Below are 21,364 nucleotides of genomic sequence, written 5' to 3'. Positions count from 1 at the left end.
GACATCATTCTATGTGGTGAGCCTCCTTTTGTCAGAGTGGCCATTCTTCACAAAAGAGATGGACATTTTTTTCCCCATAAATGCCTTAAAAAGTCTAGAAAAGAGAAGGCAGTGAGATTAAGAGTGTGCCCTTTGTTATCAAAGAAAAAGGATGTTCAAGAAAGGTTTGAAATGTAGATATGGATTGGGCCATTGGAGTTTTAGCACATCATGTACATCTAGTAGATATCTGATGAATGAAAAACTGAACAAGTATAAACTTAGTGGTATTTAGCAAATGATAAACAAGCATACATGTTTGAATCTTTGTATATTTGTAACAAAATTGAAATAATACTGCAGACAGTATCTCATAACTTTTGAATAAAAGTAACCACTGGATTTTTTTTTCTTAAAAAAATTCAAATTCATTGAAGGGAAATTCAGAAAATAAACTTAAGGGCCACCTTGTGACCAAAGAAAGCAATGCAGTTTGAATTTTCTAACCAGAGGCAGAGCAGAAAGAGTGCACACTAGACTCTTCCAGGAAGTCCAGATAGCACAGGAAATGCACTTTGGTTAGAAGTGAAATAATGCCTTCAGGATTAACCATTATTTAAGACATCAAGACACATTTATGCTTCAAATGAAAATCGAGTAACAGGGACTGGATTTACTTCCCTAACTGAAACAATGAAAATCTGGACAAGACAGATGAAGCAACAGTTTTCTGTTACTGAACATCAGACAGTGGAGGAAAAATTTCTCTGAGAAAGGGGAAACAATGTGAGCTTTCTGATTGCCCACAACTTACTGTGTATTGCAGGATTTATAACATGTGTGGGAGTAAAGTGTATGTGAAAAGTAGCATAAAGGCCAGGAGAGAGGGGAATGGAAGTATGCAATTTTAAAGTTCTTATTCTATATGTTAATATCACTTGAACATAGATTTTGAAATGTTAAAAATTTATATTATAAACCTTAAAACAACCATGAAAAATGTTGTAGGTAATAAGCCAACATATGAGATAAAATGCACTCTACCATTTGAGCTATATATACCCTTCCCCTGAGATAAAATGGAATCTTCAAAATAATCAAAAAGTGTTAGAGGAAAAAGAGAACAAAGAACAGATGGGACAAATGGAAACAAATAGCAAAATAGTTGACTAAAACACAAACACATCATTACCAATAATTACATTAATGTAAATGGTCTAAAGAGCTCAATTATAAAGCAGAGATTGTTAGATTGTATAGAAAAGGAAGACATAAATATATGCTGCCTGTAAGAACCTATTTTAAATTAAAAAATACAAACTGATTACCAGCAAAAGAATGGAAATACAAGAGCAATCTTTTTTATTAACCTACTTTTATATATAGTGGCTAACATTTACAAATCTCAAACTCCCAAATTTATCCCTTCCTACCCCATTTCCCCAGTAACCATAAGATTGTTTACTATGTCTGCGAGTCTGTTTCTGTTTTGTAGAGTTCATAGCATCCTTTTTTCTTCTTTTTTAGATTCTACATATGAGTGATATCACATGGTGTTTTTCTTTCTTTTTCTGGCTTACTTCACTTAGAATGACAATCTCTAGGTCCATCCATGTTGCTGCAAATGGCATTATTTTATTTTTTTTATGGCTTAGTAGTATTCATATATATATCTTCTATCAAGATATATATACATACCACATCTTTATCCAGTCATCTGTCAATGGACATTTAGGTTGCTTCCATGTCTTGACTATTGTATATAGTGCTGCTATGAACATTGGGGTGCATGTATTTTTTTGAATTAGAGTTCCCTCCAGATATATACCCATAAGTGGGATTGCTCGATCATATGGTAAGTCTTGTTTTAGTTTTCTGAGTAATCTCCATACTGTTTCCCATGATGGCTGCACCATACTACATTCCCAGCAGCAGTAGAACATGAACAATCTTTTTTTAAAACTTTCTTTATTGATTTAAAATCATTTTACAATGTTGTGTCAAATTCCAGTGTTCAGCACAATTTTTCAGTTATACATGAACATATATATATTCATTGTCACATTCCTTTCTCTGTGAGCTACCATAAGATTTTGTGTATATTTCCCTGTGCTATACAGTATAATCTTGTTTATCTATTCTACAATTTTGAAATCCCAGTCTATCCCTTCCCACCCTCTGACCCCTTGGCAACCACAAGTTTGTATTCTATGTCTATGAGTCTATTTCTGTTTTGTATTTACGCTTTGTTTTTTGTTGTTGTTGTTTTTGTTTTTGTTTTTTAGATTCCACATATGAGCGATCTCATATGGTATTTTTCGTTCTCTTTCTGGCTTAGTTCACTTAGAATGACATTCTCCAGGAGCATCCATGTTGCTGCAAATGGCGTTATGTTGTTGGTTTTTATGGCTGAGTAGTATTCCATTGTATAAATATACCACCTCTTCTTTATCCAGTCACCTGTTGATGGACATTTAGGCTATTTCCATGTCTTAGCTATTGTAAATAGTGCTGCTATGAACATTGGGGTGCAGGTGTCATTTTGAAGTAGGGTTCCTTCTGGATATACGCCCAGGAGCGGGATTCCTGGGTCATAAGGTAAGTCTATTCCTAGTCTTTTGAGGAATCTCCACACTGTTTTCCATAGTGGCTGCACCAAACTGCATTCCCACCAGCAGTGTAGGAGGAACATGAACAATCTTAACATCAGTCAGAATGTAGTTTGAGTGGCCATATTGGTATCAGATACAATAAATTTCAGAAAAAGAATAATACCAGGGATATTATGGTCATAGAATGTCATTATATAATTTTAAGTGGTGAGTTTGTCAAGAAGACATACCAATCGTAAATATTCACATATTACAGTGCTTCAAAATACATGAAGCCAAAACTGATAAAACTACAGGGGAAAACAGACAAATTCACAATTACAGTCAGAGATTTCAACACCGTCTCTAAAAAATTGATAGGACAAGTAGACAGAAAATCAAAAGTACATATAAAACTTGAACAGCGCTATGAACCAGTTTACCTAGTTGACAATTGTAGAACTTACCACCAATAGTAGAATGTACATTTGTTTCACATGCACATGGAATATTTACCAAGATAGTCCATATTCAGGATCATAAAATAAACCTCAATAATGTTAACAGGATTCAAATAATAAAATGTATGTTCTCTGAGCATAATAGAATTAAATGAGAAACTAATGACAGAAAGATCTCTGAAAAATCCCCATATATTTGAATTAACATCAAATAATACAGTGTAAATAATTCAAAGAAGAAATCAAAAGGGAAATTACAAGAGACTTTGAACTGGGTGAAAATGAAAACTCAACATATAATTTGTGGGATGTGGCTAAAGCAGTACTCAGGAAATTTTGTAGCATAAATATTTATATTAGAATAGAAGAAAGCCCTAATGCTATTAAATAAATGGAAATTTTATTTAAAACACTTCTTACAAAGAAACCTATGGGTCAAGATGGTTTTACTGGTAATTGTACCAAACATTTAAGGATGACATAACCCCAATTCTATGCAAAACCCATAGAAAATTGACAAGAAGGTAATACTTCCCAACTTACCCTACAAGACTAGAATTACCCAGATACCTAACCAGACAATTATATTACAAGGAAAGATAACTACAAATCAACCTCCTTCATGGACATATATGCAAAAAATTCTTATCAAAACTTTAGTAAAATCTAATTCAATTATGTATAAAAATTACAATACACCATCACCAAGTAAGGTTTATCCCAAAGATTCAAGGCAAGGTTAATATTTGAAAATTGTTACTCACCACATTGACATAAAAGAAAAAAACATATGGTCATCTCAAGGGAGAATGAAAAAACATTTGCTAAAGTTTTGAAAATGAATTATTAACTAAAATACTAAGCACCCAGGTATAGAGAAGACTTTCCTTAACCTGATACATTTATGAAAAACATACGTAATGATGTGTGCCTAAAAGCTAAATGTTTTCCCCCAAGATAATAAACAAGGCAAAAATGGACACTTTCACAAATTAGATTCAACATTGTATTCAAGGTTGTACAAGGCCAGTACAATAAGATAAGGAAAAGAAATAAAAGTCATACAGGATTGCAAAGGAAAATATAGACAAATCTTTGTCTACATAAAAAATCCTATGTAACATACAAAAAAGTACTAGAGCTAATAAGTGAGTTTATAAAGGCTGCAAGATATAAGATCAATATACAAATTTAGTTGTATTTCTAGTTTTCTGAGCCTGCTGTAACAAATTACCATAAACTTGGTGGCTTTAAAAAACTGAAAAATTTATTCTCTCATAGTCCATAGGCCAGAAGTCCAAATCAAGGTGTCAGTAGTGCTAGGTTCTCTGTGATGGCTCTAGGGAAAAATCCTTCCTTACCTCTTCCAGTTTTTGGTGGCCCTAGGCATTCCTTGGCTTGTGGTAGCATAACTCCAATTTCTGCTTCTCCTCTGTGTGTCCTTTCTGTCTCTTCTAAGGATATGTTCATTGGATTTAGGGCTCATCCTAATTAAGTATGACTTCATCTCAATTCTTAGTTAATTATATCTGCAAAGACCCTATTTACAAATAAGTTAACATTCTGAAGTCCTGGGTGAACATGAATTTAAAGGGAAAATATTCAGCCCTCTACAAGCAATGAACAGCTAAGGTAAAATTTAAAACAGTATCAGTTACAGTAGCATCAGAAATATGAAATACTTAGGGATAAATTTGACAAAAGATGTGCAAGATCTGAACACTGAAACTATAAAACATCGATGGCATAAATTAAATCTCAGTAGTTTTTTTTTTAATAGAAATTGACAATCTGATTCTAAAATTTACATTAAAAAATCCAAAGGACTGAGAATAGTCCAAATGACTTTGAGAAGGGGAACGTTTTGGAGAAACTTTCACTACCTTACTGCAAGATTTATTATAATAGAGTGGTAATCAAAACAGTGTGGTATCAGCACAAATACAGACAAATTGAGCAATGGAACAGAATAGTCAAGAAATAGACTCACACATATACGCTTTTAACAAATATTCCAAGGCAATTCAATGGGGGAATAGACACTCTTTTCAATAACGGTGTTGGAAGAGCTGGTTTCAGTTGAAACTTTATCAGTGATGATAATCATAATCATGACCACCATCATTGTAATTAGAATAACTTTACCTCACATCATATACAAATGTTGACTCAAACTGTCATAGACTGAAAGTTTCTAGAAGAAAACACAGAAGAAATTCTTAGAGAATTTGAGTTGGTAAAAAAAAATTAAATTAGAACTCAAAAAACCAAACTCTAACAGAAAACAAATTGGTATATTAGCTTTCATCAAAATGTAACCTTTCTTGTCAAAAGACATTTGGATTCTCAGAGATGGATAGAGACAAATTTGTAGAAATCCCAAGACTTCTCTCTACAACAATAAATAAAGACACATGCAGAGAGTACAAGTGTCTTGCCTGAAAGTCATGCAGTTGGGAAGCTGCAGGACCATAGCCAGATCTAAGCTGGATCCAATTTTATTGAACAGCAGAAATCTGACCTGCAAATTTCTAGTTCTGGATAAGGTAGAGCAGCCCTATCCCTTCCATGACTTTCTTCTTCCAATTAAAAAACCATAGACATATCACAACAAAAAGCATAGGAAACCTTGAAAGATGAAGACAGACCACCTAGAGATTTTGGGTTCCAAAGGAACTCAAGAAAAGTTTATTAAACTTTGACTGATGGGTCAAAGAAGAAATCACAAGAGAACTTAGAAAATATCTGAGACAAATGAAAATGAAGACACAACATACTAAAACTTCTGGGAGACAGTGAAAGCAGTGCTTAATAGAAAACTTACAGCTATGAATACTTACATTAAAAAAGAAAAAAGATCTCACACCAAAAGCTGGCTTTACATCTCAAGGAAGTAGGAAATGAAGAGCAAATTAAACCTAAAGCTATTAAAAGGAATGGAATAATAAAGATTAGAGTAGAGATAAATATAACAGAGAATAGAAAAGCAGTAGCGAAAAATCAATGAAACCAAGAGTTGGTTCTTCAAAAAGATCAACAAAATTTTTAGCTAGGTTGACTAGAAAAAAAGAGAATATCTACATACCTAAAATTAAATGAAAGAGGGAATATTACTACTAGTTTCCCAGATATAAAAAGGATTATAAGAGAAGACTCTGAATAATTGTATGTCAACAAATTGGATAAACTGGATGAAACAGACATCTTCTTAGAAACACACAACCTACCAAGATGGAATACTGAAGAAACAGAAAATATGAGCAGAACAATAATAAGTGAGGAGACTGAATCAATAATCAAAAACTTCTCAACAAAGAAAAGCCCAGGACAAGATGGTGTCACTGGTAAATTACACCAAATATTTAAAGAAAAATTAACACCAATCTTTTTCAAATGCTTCCAAAACACTGAAGAGGAAGAACCACTTCAGAACTCATTCTATCAGGCCAGCTATATACTAATACTAAAGCCTGACAAAGACACTACAAGAATTGAAAATTACAGACCAATATCCCATATAAATATTAACTCAAAAATACTAGCAAACTGAATTCAGCAGCACATTAAAAGGGGTATACACCATAAACAAGTGGACTTTATTCCTGGGGGGTAAGGATTGTTCAACATATAAAAATATATCATTGTAATAAACAACATTAAGAAAAGGAAAGGAAAAAATACATGATTATCTCAATGGATACAGGAAAAACATTTGACAAAATTCAACACTCAACTCTTTCATGATAAAAACACTCAGCAAATTAGGAATAGAAGGAAACTACCTCAACATAATAAATGCCATCTGTGAAAAACTCACAACTAACACCATACTCAGTGGTGAAAGATTGAAAGCTTTTACTTTAAGATCAGAATCAAGAGAAGGATGCCACCTTCACCACTTCTATTTAACACAGTACTGGAAAGCCCAACCCAAGCAATTAGGTGAAGGAAAAAAGTACCCATATTGGAAAGGAAGAAGTAAATATCTCTGTTCACAGATGATATGATCTTATAGGTCAAAAACCCTAAAGAATTCTCAATAAAACCATTAGAACTAATAAATGAATTCAGCAAAAGTTGCAGATGCAAAATGAATGCAGAAAAATTGGTTGTGTTTCTATACACCAACTATGAGCAATCTGAAAAGGAAATTAAAGGAATAATTTCTTTACAATAGCATCAAAAAGAATAAAATATTTTGGTATAAATTTAAGGAAGGGTGTGAAACACTTTTACATCGAAAACTACAAAACATTATCCAGAATTGACCACATGCTGGCTCACAAAGCTAGCCTCAGCAAATTTAAGAAAATTGAAATCATACCAAGCATCTTTCAGACCACAATACTATTAGGTTAGAAATGGACTACAAGAAAAAAACTGCAAAAACTGCAAACATGTGGAGGCTAAACAATATGCTACTACATAACCCGTGAATCAAGGAAGAAATCAAAGAGGAAATTAAAAAAAATACTTTGAGACAAATGAAAATGAAAACACTACAATACAAAACCTCTGGGACTCAGCAAAAGCAGTTTTCAGAGGGAAGTTTATAGCGACACAAGCATACCTCAGGAAACAATAAAAATCTCAAGTAAACAATTTAACCTTACACCTAAAGCAGCTGGAGAAAGAAGAACAAACAAACCCCAAATTTAGTAGAAGAAAAGAAATCATAAAGATTTGAGCAGAAATAAATGAAATAGAGACTAAAAAAAAAAAAACAATAGAAAAATCAATGAAACTAAAAGCTGGTTCTTCGAAAAGATAAAAAAAAATTGATAAGCCTTTAGTCAGACTCATCAACAAAAAAAGGGAGAGGGCCCAAATTAACAAAATCAGAAATGAAAAAGGAGAAGTTACAACTGACACCACAGAAATACAAGGAATCATAAGAGTATACCATGAGCAGCTATACGCCAACAAAAATGACAACACAGAAGAAATGGACAATTTCTTAGAAAGGTACAATCTGCTAAGACTAAACCAGGAAGAAATAGACAATATGAATAGACCAATTACCAGTACTGAAGTTGAATCAGTAATTAAAAACTTCCCAACAAACGAAAGTCCAGGACCAGATGGCTTCACAGGTGAATTCTACCAAACATTTAGAGAAGAGTTAACACCTATTCTTCTGAAACTATTTCAAAAAATTGCAGAGGAAGGAACACTTCCCAACTCATTCCATGAGGTCATCATCACCCTGATACCAAAACCAGACAATGATATCACAAAAAAAGAAACTTATAGGCCAATATCACTTATGAATATAGGTGCAAAACTCCTCAACAAAATACTAGCAAATTGACTCCAACAATGCGTTAAAAGGATCATACACCATGATCAAGGCAGATTTATCCCAGGGATGCAGGGATTTTTCAATATACGCAAATCAATCAACGTGATACACCACGTTAACAAACTGAAGAATAAAAACCTTATGATACTGTCAATAGATGCAGAAAAAGCTTTTGATAAAATTCAACACCTATTTATGATCAAAACTCTCCAGAAAGTGGGCATATACGGAACATACCTCAATATAATAAAAGCCATATATGACAAACCTACAGCTAACATCATACTTAATGGGGAAAAGCTGAAAGTATTCCCTCTAAGATCAGGAACAAGACAAGGATGCCCACTCTCACCACTTTAATTCAACATAGTTTTGGGAGTCTTAGCCGTAGCAATCAGAGAAGAAAAAGAAATAAAAGGAATCCAAATTGGAAATGAAGAAGTAAAACTGTCACTGTTTCCAGATGACATGATACTATACATAGAAAACCCTGAAGAAGCAACCAGAAAACTACTAGAACTCATCAATGAATATGGCAAAGTTGCAGGATACAAAATTAATGTACAGAAATCAGTTGCATTTTTATACACTAACAATGAAATAGCAGAAAGGTAAATTAAGGAAATGATACCATTTACCATCATGCCAAAAAGAATAAAATACCTGGGAATGAACCTACCCAAGGAGGCAGAAGACCTGTATGCCAAAAACTGTAAGACACTGATGAAGGAAATTGAAGACAATATGAACAAGTGGAAAGATAAACCATGTTCCTGGATTGGAAGAATCAATATTGTTAAAATGGCCATACTGCTCAAGGCAATTTACAGATTCAATGCAATCCCTATCAAGTTACCAATGACATTCTTCACAGAGCTGGAAAAAAAAAATGTTAAAATTTGTATGGAAACACAAAAGACCTTGAATAGCCAAAACAATATTGAAAAAGAAGAATGGAGCTGGGGGAATCATGCTTCCTGACTTCAGACTATACCACAAAGCTACAGTAATCAAAACAGTATGGAACTGGCACAAAAACAGATACATAGATCAATGGAACAGGATAGAAAGTCCAGAAATAAGCCCACGCACGTATGGTTAATTAATTTACGAAGAAGTAGGCAAGAACATACAATGGAGAAAAGACAGTTTCTTCAATAAATGGTGCTGGAAAACTGGACAGCTAACTGTAAAAGACTGAAATTAGAACATTCCCTAACACCTTGTACAAAAATAAACTCAAAATGGATTAAAGACCTAATATAAGACCAGATAATATAAAACTCCTAGAGAAAAACATAGGCAGAACACTCATGGACATACATTACAGCAATATATTTTTTGAACCAGCTCCTGGAGTATTGGAATTAAAAGCAAAAATAAACAAATGGGATCTAATTAAACTTTAAAGCCTTTGCACAGCTAAGGATACCATCATCAAAATGAAAAGACAACTTACAGAATGGGAGAAAACATTTGCAAATGATGTGAATGACAAGGGACTAATTTCCAAAATATACAAACAGCTCATACACCTTAATATCAAAGAAACAAGCAACCCAATCCAAAAATGGGCAGAAGACCTAAACAAGCAATTCTCCAATGAAAACATGCAAATGGCCAACAGGCACACGAAAAAATGCTCAGCATCACTAATTGTCAGAGAAATGCAGATCAAAACTACAATGAAATATCACTTCACACCAGCCAGAATGGCCATCATTGAAAAGTCTACAAATGATAGATGCTGGAGAGGGTGTGGAGAAAAGGGAACCCTCCTACACTGTTGGTGGGAGTGTAAATTGGTGTAGCCACTGTGGAGGAAAGTATGGAGGTTCCTTCAAAAACTGAAAATAAACTTACCATGTGATCCACCAATCCCACTCCTGGGCATGTATCCAGAGAAAAATAAAATTCAAAAAAGCAGATGTACCCCAATGTTCACAGCAGCACTATTTACGATAGCCAAGACATGGAAACAACCCAAATGTTCATCAGCAGATGACTGGATAAAGAAGAGGTGGTACATATATACAATGGAACACTACTTAGCCATAAAAAAGAATAAAATAATGCCATTTGCAGCAATATGGATGGACCTGAAGACTGTCATTCAAAGTGAAGTGGGCCGGAAAGAGAAAGAAAAATGCCATATGACATCATTTATATGAAGAATCTAAAAAAATAACAATAATAATAAGGACACAAATGAACTAATTATTATTTTGATTTCTTGAATATGTGTAAGCACATTTGACTGTCCTTTATGATTGGATTACCGCATTCTGTTGATTCTTATTTTGTAGTTGGCTTTATTCCTTTGATAACTGTAAATTTAAAAAGCTAAAGATTTAATCTGCTCTTAGAAACAATAATTAGTACATATATGAAAACTAAAAATAATGTGCAGTATACTGCATATATGTATTTACATGCAATATAATGTGTATGTGCAGTCAAACTGTAATAATTCTACATAATAAAATTGGAAAAAAAGAAAAAAGATAACTACAAAACATTGCTGAAAGAAATTAAAGAAGACACAAATAAATGGAAAGACATCTTGTGTTCATGGAAGATAATATTGTTAAGATGTCAAAACTAGCTAAAGCGATTTAGAGATTCAATGCAATCCCTATCAAATGCCCAATGATGTTTTACTCAGGTACAGAAAAATCTATCTTAAAATTCATATGAACTCTCAAGGGACCCTAAATAGCTAAATCAACCTTGAAATTGAAGAACAAATTAGAGGGACTCACACTTCCTGATTTCAAAATTTACTACAAAGCTACAGTAATCAAACAGTATAGTACTGGCATAATGACAGACAAATGGACCAATGGAATAGAATAGAGAGCCCCAAAATAACTCTTACATATAAGTCAAATGGATTTTGACAAGCCTGCCAAGACCATTCAATGGGGAAAGGAAAGTTTCTTCAACTAATGGTGCTGAGAAAACTGAGTATTCAATGCAAAAGAATGAAGTTTTACCCTTACCTTATACCCTATACAAAAATTAACTCAAGATAGAATAAAGATCTAATGATCGTATCTAAAACTATAGAACTTTTAGAGGAAAACATAAGGGGAACACTTTATAACATTGGATTTGGCAATGATTTCTTAGATATACCACCAAAAGCACAGGTAACAGAAAAAAAATGGATGACTTGGATGTCAATTTGGTCCTGTTGGGTAGAAATAGAGACTCAGCTCACCACTGGACCTGTCTGACACTACTCTGGAGAGAGTATGTGGGCTGGAGAATCAGGTAGCCACCACCTGCTTCCACATGGTAGGAAGTGGAATGAAGTGGAAAATCACCCCTCTGCCCTACCCCCTTGAAACTGTGGGATTGGGAGTCAGTTTTTCCTTTGGCATTTTTCTAGCGTATGGTAGTTACTGCCAAAAATGTTTTATCTTTTCTTAGATAATCATTTTCTTAGTCCTTGGTAAGGGAAATAGATTTTTCTTGGAGCTTTTCTTATCCATGAGTGTTGGATGTTCCTGACTGGAGGCTTCTGCAGTGCCCAGTCCAGGATATATGGGAAGTAAGGATATTCATACACCCATGTTCATAGCAGCATTACTTACAAGATGCAAAAGGTGGAGATGATATACAAATGGCTAACAGGTACATGAAAAGATGTTCAACATCACTGGTCATTAGGGAAATGCAAATCAAAAGCACAATGAGATATCATGTTATGCCTGTTAGAATGGTCATTATCAGAAAGACAAGCAATAACAAATGCTGGCATGGATGTGAAGAAAAGGGAGTCCTTGTGCACTGTTGGTGGGGTTGTAAATTGTTACAGCCAGTATAGAAAACAGTATGGAGGTCCCTCAAAAAATTAAAAAGAGGACTACCATATGATCCAGCAACTCCACTTCCGGGAACATATCCGAAAGAAATGAAAACATCAAGTCAAAGAGATATCTTCACCCCCATGTTCGAAGCAGCATTATTTACTATAGCCAAGACATGAAAACTACCTAAGTGTCCATTGATGGGTGAAGTGATAAAAAGTGATATATATGTGAATATTATTCAGCCATAAAAACAAGGGAATCCTACTATTTTTGACACCATGGATGGACCCTGAAGGCATTATGCTAAGTGAAACACATCAGACAGAGAAAGACAAATACTATATAATCTCACTTATATGTGGACTCTTAAAAAAACCCAACACCCAAGTCCCCCCCAAACCCCATCAAACTCATAGAAAAAGAGATCAGATTTGTGGTTACCAGAGATGAGAGGAAGGGGAAGGGGGAACTGGAGAAAGGTAGTCAAAAGGTATAAACTTGCAGTTACAAAATAAATAAGTTATGGGGATGTAATGTACAGCATGGTGACTACAGTTACCACTGTGGTGTGACATATAGGAAAGTTGTTAAGAGAGTAGATCCTGAGAGATCTCATCACAAAGAAATTTATCTTTTCTTTTTATTGTATCTATATGAGATAATAGATGTTAACTAAACCTACTGTGATTATCATTCCACAATATATGTAAATCAAACCACCATGCTGTATACCTTAAACCTAGACAGCGATAAATTAAGTCACATAACTTTTATGTATATATACACAGTAATCTACAGATTATAATCAGTTATGACTACGATGTCAATTATTTCTCAATAAAACTGGAAAAAAGTGGAAAAAGTCCAAGTGCCCAACTGACAGAGAAATGGATAAACAAAATGCAGTATATATATAAAATGGAATATTATTCAGCCTTTGAAAAAATGCATTTCTCACACATGTGGCAATATGGATGACTCTTGAAGATATTATGCTAAGTGAAGTAAACCAGACAGAAAAACAAATATTGTACATTTTATTTATACGAAATACCTAGAGTAGTCAAACTCCTAAGGACAGAAAGCTGAATGGTGTTTGCAAGGGGCTGCAGGGAGGCAGGAATAGGAATTAGTGTTTAATGTGTACATAGTTTCAGTTTGAGAAGATGAAGAAAGTTCTGGAGATGGATGGTGGTGATGATTGCACAATAATGTGAATGTACTTAATGCCACTGAAATGTATACTTAAAAATGGTTAAAAGGATAAATTTATGTTATGATAATTTACCATAATTTTTAAAAATTTGCAAGTCAAGCTCCCAGGACCAACACAGCCTTCAAATTCTACAAGCATCTCACCCTCCTTACAATACCAAGAAGTTATAAAAACATGAATCACATCAACTCTAGTGGATATCCACTTGGAAAGGATACTCTAATCCCACATTTCAAATGAAATTGCCCCAACCCAGAAACTGGGTGGGGACAGCATATTCCTTTCCTCTGATAGAGCGGGGAAGATCAGACCATGCCTGCATCCCTCAGATCCTCAGTTGCCTTTGTCCCCAGCTAAACCTCCGAATGAAAATAGCCATGGGTCAAATTTTCAAGACTGACACAGTACATTAGCCATCAGATTCCAGCAAGAGCACGTAGCACTCAGCAATTATTTGGGAATGTTAAATACATGTATTTTCAGTAGAACATGACAGAACCAGCTATTTATAAAACTAAAAATTCTTTTGTATGTACCCAATCAAATCCATTTTCTATATAGTAAAAATTAATATTAGGAACTTAATTTCCCCTCAGAATTTCGGGATCTTGTTGGTTTTTTCCTCTATGTTAAACACGTCCTTTTTCCCAGATGGAAATAGCTTTATTTAACTTTTTGCTTATAAGAATAACCCATGCTGAGGGCAATCAATTAAATACAACTGAAAAAATTATTTAGAGGAAATTAAAATTCCCATTTTAATACCTGCTTCCTTACCTGACAATCCACCCTGTACCTATTACATGAAGGTCTGGAAGGCAGAAGGAGTATCAGTGTCTGAGTGGAGAAATAGATCAAAGGGGTAGGTGCTTTGAGATCAAAGGGGAGAAAGAAAAAATTTTTTTCAGAGATGTCCCAATGGGGCCAGTAGCCCTAGGAGAAGATGCAACCCCTGATAAGACAGAAGAACAAATACATACCACCGCGGGCCAGGGGCCACATGTGACCTCTGGGATTAGCCAAGACCAAAAAGAGTGACAGGGCTTTAAGCGCAGAGGGGAGGGGAGGGGCGGGGAGGGGGAGCGGGGAGGCGGAAGGGGGCTAGTGAAAGGAAGAAGTGGGCTGGCTCCTGACGCACTTTCTGCGGGTGGGAGGAGAACTAGAGACCCGAGCCCACTGGTGACGTTTCCCATACGTGATCAGGAGCCGACGTATGCAGAAGTCCTGCTCCTCCAGGTATCAGCTCCCTGTTTCCGTGGAGGAAGATAGATTTCAGACTGAGGGACCGAGGGGGCAACTGCCCTATAGCCCTGCAGGTCAGTACCAGCCGGAGCGGGGAGGAGGACACCAGAGGTAGGGGTAGTAATGGACAGAGGTTACACAGGATGCGCTCTGCTTTCCAGATGCCACCCTCTTCCCACCCCCATTCATTTTGGCGCAGAAAATTGTGTGAATGTTGGGGGAGAGGTCTGGGAACCATCTCTTATTTCCCTGGATAAGTACTGGCTTATGGCAGCAACAAATGTGAGAAGGAGGCATCTCTCTGAAATCACTACAAACTCACCGCCGCCTGCGGACCACTGAGGTGGGGGTGGCAGAGGGCAAAGACCAGAGCGGGTCCAGGACTGAATTCTCTCTACCCGTTCCCCCATGCCCATCCATTTGATGCAAGAAAAGGAGAGCTTGGTGGGAGGAGATGAAGAGGGGCCAGGGGTTGACAATGGGTACTAGTTGGGATTTCCTAAGAGGCAGGTTATCCGCGACAGTGAGAGAAGGCCAGGGGAGGGGGATGGAGAGGAAATGGCCCGATTCTTGAGGGGCGGTGGGAGGAGGGAACAGCCTGTGAGCTCGAGATGGAGAGGGCAGATTCCCTCGCAAATGGGCCAGGCCTGCATTCTCTGTATCCCTTCTCCACCTTTGGTTCATTTTGGAGCCGGAATTGGTGGACTGCAGGGGGGCGAGATGGGGAGGAGAGGTGCTACAGAGGAGGACTGGGGTTCAGTTTGGAGACCAGCTCCCTATTGCGAGGAGTGGCCTCTGAACTAGGGAGGGTTGAGAGGAGGTAACATGGACCAAAATTTTTACTGAGTTTGGAAATAATTTGTCTCTTGCATTGCAGGAAAATGTGCTCTTTCTGTATATGTGGAGAGGGAGGGGGTAGCAGGAATGCTCTGCACACTTCTGCCAGGCCCCCTGACTCTGACATCACCTTTTTCCGAATAAGTGATGTTCTCTGTGCTATCTGGGTGCCCCAGGGTTGGGGGTTTGGAAGGCAGAGACTTGAGCACAGCTGGATCACTGTCCTGAACCTCACTCATTTTAGTACAAGAAAAAGTAAGATAAAGAAACTTGGATGGAGGAATGAAACATAGAAACATGTTGGAAATAACCTCTCTGCCACCTCTCAGTTGTAGAAGAATGGAGGCTTGTTAGGGTGGGGCTGTAGAGAGGGATCAGAGAAGCAAGGGAAAGGGCAAGGGGATGGAAGGAGTTGGCAAATTTTGACAACTAGAGTCTGAGAAAATCAGTGTTCCCATTGCCAGTCATTCACTTCTTTCTTTCAAGCCCTCATTCACTGTCTTTCTCCTGTCTCTCTACAGGTCTTCGTGCTTGTAGGTACCAACCCACATAAGGAAAGGGAAGACCTACAGTATCGGTGCAGGTCAGTGGGAGAGGGCAACTGCCCCAGGACCCCTGGGTGTAGGAGTGACTTAAGCCTGAGCAGAAGTTGGGGAGGAAAGAGGGGAGAACAAGGAAGTGAAAAATGGGAGGCGTGGCTTCTGTGCAGCCCCTTAAATATTAGGGTATCCCTGAAATCTGAGAACTGGCCACTGTTCTGTTTTATCTGCACTTCTATAAGTCTTGCAACTGTAGGCAACGGGAAAAAGAAACTGGCCCAGATTCTTGTGGGTGGGTCTAAGCGGGGACTACCCAGTTAAAACCGATATGGGCATAGCCAAGGCCAGAGCAAAGTTTAGAGACAAACCTGCTCTTATATACTTATCAGCACAGCCCACTTAAACGTAGGGAGAAGCACCTGTAGAAGTTTCTGCAACTTTGGCTTATGTGAATGTGTGGCGTGGCAAGGAAAGGAAAACACATATGGGCGGGAGTGCACCTGGAAGTTGGGACAGGCTGAGGAAAACCCTAAATCATAACGGCAAGTACCATCAGGACCTGTATTTCACCAGCTAAGTCCTCGTCTCTTTTGTCTCCATTTTGTCTCCTAGGACAGGCAAGGGAGGACAAATCTCAACATGGAAAAGGTCCATAAAGAAAATGAAGGAAAGCCAGAAAATGAAGGAAACCTGGAAAATGAGGGCAAGTTAGTGGATGCAGTAGATACAGAAGATAAAGGAAATTCAGATGAAGAAAAGCCAGAAGTAAAGCAGAAGACAGGGCACAAGGGAAAGCTACAAGATGAGGGGTCACCAGATGGTGAGGGGAAGCAAGAAAAGCAGGGCAAGTCTGAAGATGAGGGAAAACCACATGGTGAGGGCAAGCCTGAATCCCAGGCAAAGCGAGAAAGCCATCTGAGGGCTGCCGAAAAGCGCCCGGCTGAAGATTATGTGCCCCGGAAAGCAAAAAGAAAAACGGACCGAGGGACGGATGATTCCCCCAAGGACCGTCAGGAGGACTTACAGGAAAGGCATTTGGGCAGTGAGGAGATGATGAGAGAATGTGGAGATATGTCACGGGCTCAGGAGGAGCTAAGGAAAAAACAGAAAATGGGTGGTTTTAATTGGATGCAAAGAGATGTACAGGATCCCTTCACCCCAAGGGGGCAACGGGGTGTCAGGGGAATGAGGGGCGGAGGTAGGGGCCAGAAGGACTTAGAAGACCTTCCATATGTTTAGTGCCTTTGGCCTTCAATTTTAATTCCTCTGATGAAAATATTGCTGACTCTGCTTTCCCTGGCAGGCAGTTGCCAGACTATGTGCTTTAACCTTAAGCTGATACTTTGCTCTAGGTGTCACTCTTGTTACCAGCAGCCTTTTGACCCAACTACAGTGCTCTCTGTGTTTCAGTAGGGGATTTTCACCCATGTGTATGGAAGAGATGTTCATGGTACACTGTAAAATAATAATTTTAAAAAAACCCAGTTTTCAGAACCACGTAGATAGCATCATCCCATTCTTGAAAAAAAAAGTTACATATTACATCCATGCACAGGGAAAACTGTGAAACTGACTAGACTAAAAGAAATAGTGGTTTTCTCTCTGTGATGTCAATAGAGATTATCCTTTCATCTGTACCTTTTCCCCTGAAAAACACAGATTATATTTGTCATAAAATAAACAATAAAAGATTTTAAAAATAGGAAAATATGTACCAAGCAATCAAAATAACGGCTCGGTGAGTTTATGAAGGCAGTGGAGACTCTCAAAGTTGTCAGGGTGTGAAATGATGCGTAAAACTCCCATTATCTCTCGGACTTGAAGCTGGAGGAATCAACCTGGCAGTTATTACGGATCCATTGCTGTAGGGAACAGTCTTGTTATCTGTGAACTGAGGATAAATCTTGCCTTCCACGGCTGTGGAGAAGACCAGATGAGGTACTGAGTACGTGAGCTGTGTTGGGCTGGCTCCTACCCTCTGCCATGCCCTAGCAGGACTGGAACCCCAACAAATGTTTGGGAGAGGGCTGAGGGAGGTCTTACGTGTGTTCAGGAATAAGTCCAGACAGCTGAGAGGTGGGTGCCATTCTCCTCTGGGTAATGCCATGACTCGGGCACTGTGACTCTTCTCATGGGTTCTGTACCTTCCTAAGGGCTCCACTGCTGGTGAGCTGAAGTCCTCAAGGTAACAAAGCCCCTTTGATTTCCCCAGAGTCCCTAGGTTAAACTCCACTATGTTCCCTAGACTATGGAGGTCTCTCTTCTCATGATACAGTTTTATTAATCCCGACATGAAATGTGGAAAAATGCTTTGTAAAATGTTAAGTAATGTATTTTCCAGGCAATATAATTAGCTCCTTAGACTTGCCCTTTTCAAAGCAAAGAATTTATCTTACTCATTTTGGTAACCACGATGCATAATAGAAGCTTAAAAAACTCAATACATTAATTATCGAGTCAGAAGCCTCAAGTCTTGGCCCAGTTCTCTCCCTGATCGAATACATAGCTTTGAGTGTGTAATTTCATTCTTTAGCAACTGAAACTTGCCACTCCAGAAGGAACATAGCAAGAGAGGGATTATACTACAGTCCATTGCTAAATGATCTTAACATTGGATATAGTAATGTTTCTGAAAGTTTGCTATCTACTAGCAGACCACCTGCATCAGAATCACCTATCTTGTTGAAAGTGCAGATTCCTGGCTCCCACTTCAGACCCAGTGTATCAGAATCTCTTTTAACTTGTCCTTAAAATATCTCTGTGTACATGTCCTTTGTTTTTAGCACATTTTAAATCCATTTTTAATTTAAAAATCCAATAATGTAAAATAATTTATTATTAAAAACTGCAGTCTTTGTCATCATTCCACATTCCCACTCTCCAGAGGCAACTACCATGAACATTTTTGGTTTCTTCTGGTATTTACCTCCATATTTCTGAATATTCTTATGTTGCCTTTTCTTTTTTTAACAACTTTATTGAAATGTAATTCACATATCACAAAATTTACCCTTTGAAAGTGCACAATTCAGTGGTTTTTAGTATATTAACAGTTCTGAAAACCATCATCATTTAGTTACAGGACATTTTCATCACCTTAAAAAAGAAATCTCATACCTGTTAGCACATAATGGTGGCCCCATTCCCTCTTCTCCCCAGCACCTGGCAATCACTGATCTGCTTTCTGTCTCTATGGATTTGCCTGTTCTAGACATTTCACATAAATGGAATCACAATATATGGCCTCTGGTGTCTAGTTTCTTTCATGCAGTGTAATGTTTTCAAGGTTCACCCACATTGTAGCATATATCAATACTTAACACTCGTGTACTTTTTTTGCCTTTTAAAATAAACTTTATTGAGAAGTCAAAATGCAAAATTTACAAGTATAGAAATGATGGTTCTGCCTTAGTTTATTATGTAAATAACCTCAGAGCATGCTAATGATTAAATCCAAAGTTGCTTTAACTTCATTTGAATATTTTGATTCATTTTATGAAGTACTCTTAATTTATTTTTGTTTTGTTTCTGGTTTAAAGAAAACACACATATGTAGTATTTGATACACTAATCATTTCTGCTGGAAGAAGCAATAATAAAATTTTAATTAAAATTTTTTTCCAGTTTAATTGAAATATAATTGACATACATCACTGTATACGTTTAAGGTGTACAGCATAATGGTTTGACTTACATACATTGTGAAATGATTACCGGTAAGTATCATTAACACCCATTATTTCATATAGATACAATAAAAATAAAAAGCAAATAAAGAAAAAAATTTTCTTCTTGTGATGAGAACTCTTAGAATTTACTCTCTTAACAACTTTCATATATATTATACAGCAGTGTTAACTTTTTACATGTAAATATGTTTTCAGTTTTCTTGAGTATATACCTAGAAGTGGAAATTGCTGGGTCATGTGGTAACTCTTTAACTTTTTGAGGAACTGCCAAACTGTTTTCCTAAGTAACTGGCATATGACAATCACATCAGCAGTATATGAGGGTTCCAATTTCTCCACATCCTGACAACACTTGTCATTGCCTATATTGTTTTATTGTAGACATCTTAGTGGGTATGAAGTGGAGTCCCACTGTAGTCTTGATTTGCATTTGCCTGCTGGCAAATGATGCTGAGCATCTTTTCATGTGCTTATTGGCCACTTGTGTATCTTCTTTGGAGAAATCTGTATTCAAATCCTTTACCTATTTATAAATCAGGTTGGCTGTCTTTTTATTGTTGAGTTGTAAGAGTTTTTTGCTTATTCTGGACACGAGTTTCTTATCAGATGGATGACTTAACAACTGCTGTTTCTTGACTTGTTAACTTCAGTCACTATCTATTGACTTTCTGATATGATAATTAAGTAGTACTCTCTTACCATCATAATTGCCACTATCATAATGTCGTGCTTCCCAATATAGCTTTACCACATATAATGTATATTTTAACAAGCATTCCTGTAATACTGTTGCTTAACACTGAGGACCATTTATACATTTGTCAGGTTAGGCCAAGCTTATGTTAGGATAGCAATCAACCTCCAAACATCAGTGGCTTCACACAACAAAGGTTTATTTTTCAAACTTCATAAGGATTGGGGATGGAGAGGTTGTTTACCCCGGGTTTCCCAGAGATCCAAATTAATCAGGATACCACTGCAGCAGAGGAAAAAGAGTACATGGAGCTCTCACACTCATTCTTCTACACTGTGGTCTACAAGTGATGTAAATCATCAATGTTCACAGTCCATTTTTTCATATTTCTAGCTCTTTTAATTCTGAGAAGCAATTTTGAAAGAGGTATTATTGTGCTTTGATATAGGTGACTGAACTGAGGCTCAAAGAGTGTATGTGATTTATGCAAGGTTCCATACCTGTAAGGGGAAGAGCCTAGACTGGAACCCAAGGATTGAAATTTTATCTTCGCAGTATTGCCCAACCAATCCTTTAGGATGTCAGAATAGTGGTGATGGTTCTTCAGATGACAGATCTAAATAACAAGGCTCACAGTAGCATTGCTTCCTCCACCATTAATGCCTTAAAAAGGCATTTAATGCCAAGTCACAGCTTGACTGCCTTAGCACCTAAACCATGGGCTGTGTCTACAGTGCATGAGGGTATTCAGACAGGTGGTAACACCTGTTTTCTCCTGAGTTGGAGGACCACAGGCCTTTGCAAGCTCCCTTTGCCTGGTGGCTCCTGTACTTTTGGGACTGGGCTGAATTAAACATCAGAAGTACCACACCAGGCAGATACAGAACTGAAGCCACCAGAAAAACACCAAAACAGGCCTAGGCAGCATCGATGCCTTTCTGGGAGTCTGAGCAAGGTTAGTTGGGGTTATTGTTCAAATGCAGCCCCATCACTATT

The 21,364-nt window shown here is 37.2% G+C and overlaps 1 protein-coding gene across 3 annotated transcripts; it reads left to right on the top strand.

The window, feature by feature from the left end:
* Positions 1-14,486: 14,486 nt before the first annotated feature.
* TCEAL5 (transcription elongation factor A like 5) lies at positions 14,487-17,693 on the top strand. 3 transcript variants are annotated; one of them, XM_074358703.1, is made up of 3 exons: positions 14,487-14,603; positions 15,968-16,029; positions 16,603-17,693. In XM_074358703.1, the coding sequence occupies exon 3, from the start codon at positions 16,625-16,627 to the stop codon at positions 17,222-17,224; it is 600 nt and encodes a 199-aa protein (XP_074214804.1). In that variant the 5' UTR covers positions 14,487-14,603; positions 15,968-16,029; positions 16,603-16,624; the 3' UTR covers positions 17,225-17,693. The 3 variants fall into 3 exon arrangements, with proteins under 3 accessions (XP_074214804.1, XP_074214803.1, XP_074214801.1); XM_074358702.1 differs by having other exon boundaries at positions 14,490-14,603; positions 16,598-17,693; XM_074358700.1 differs by having other exon boundaries at positions 14,493-14,683.
* The last annotated feature ends 3,671 nt before the right edge of the window (positions 17,694-21,364 follow it).

This window comes from Camelus bactrianus, chromosome X, assembly GCF_048773025.1.
Source record: "Camelus bactrianus isolate YW-2024 breed Bactrian camel chromosome X, ASM4877302v1, whole genome shotgun sequence".
Taxonomy (NCBI): Eukaryota; Metazoa; Chordata; class Mammalia; order Artiodactyla; family Camelidae; genus Camelus; species Camelus bactrianus.
Note: the sequence above shows the minus strand (reverse complement) of the source record. Positions and strands in the feature narration are given on the sequence as shown.

What these genes read in the sequence shown, in the direction of transcription:
- TCEAL5 (XM_074358703.1), top strand. Translation starts at nt 16,625, where the DNA reads ATGGAAAAGGTCCATAAAGAAAATGAAGGAAAGCCAGAAAATGAAGGA.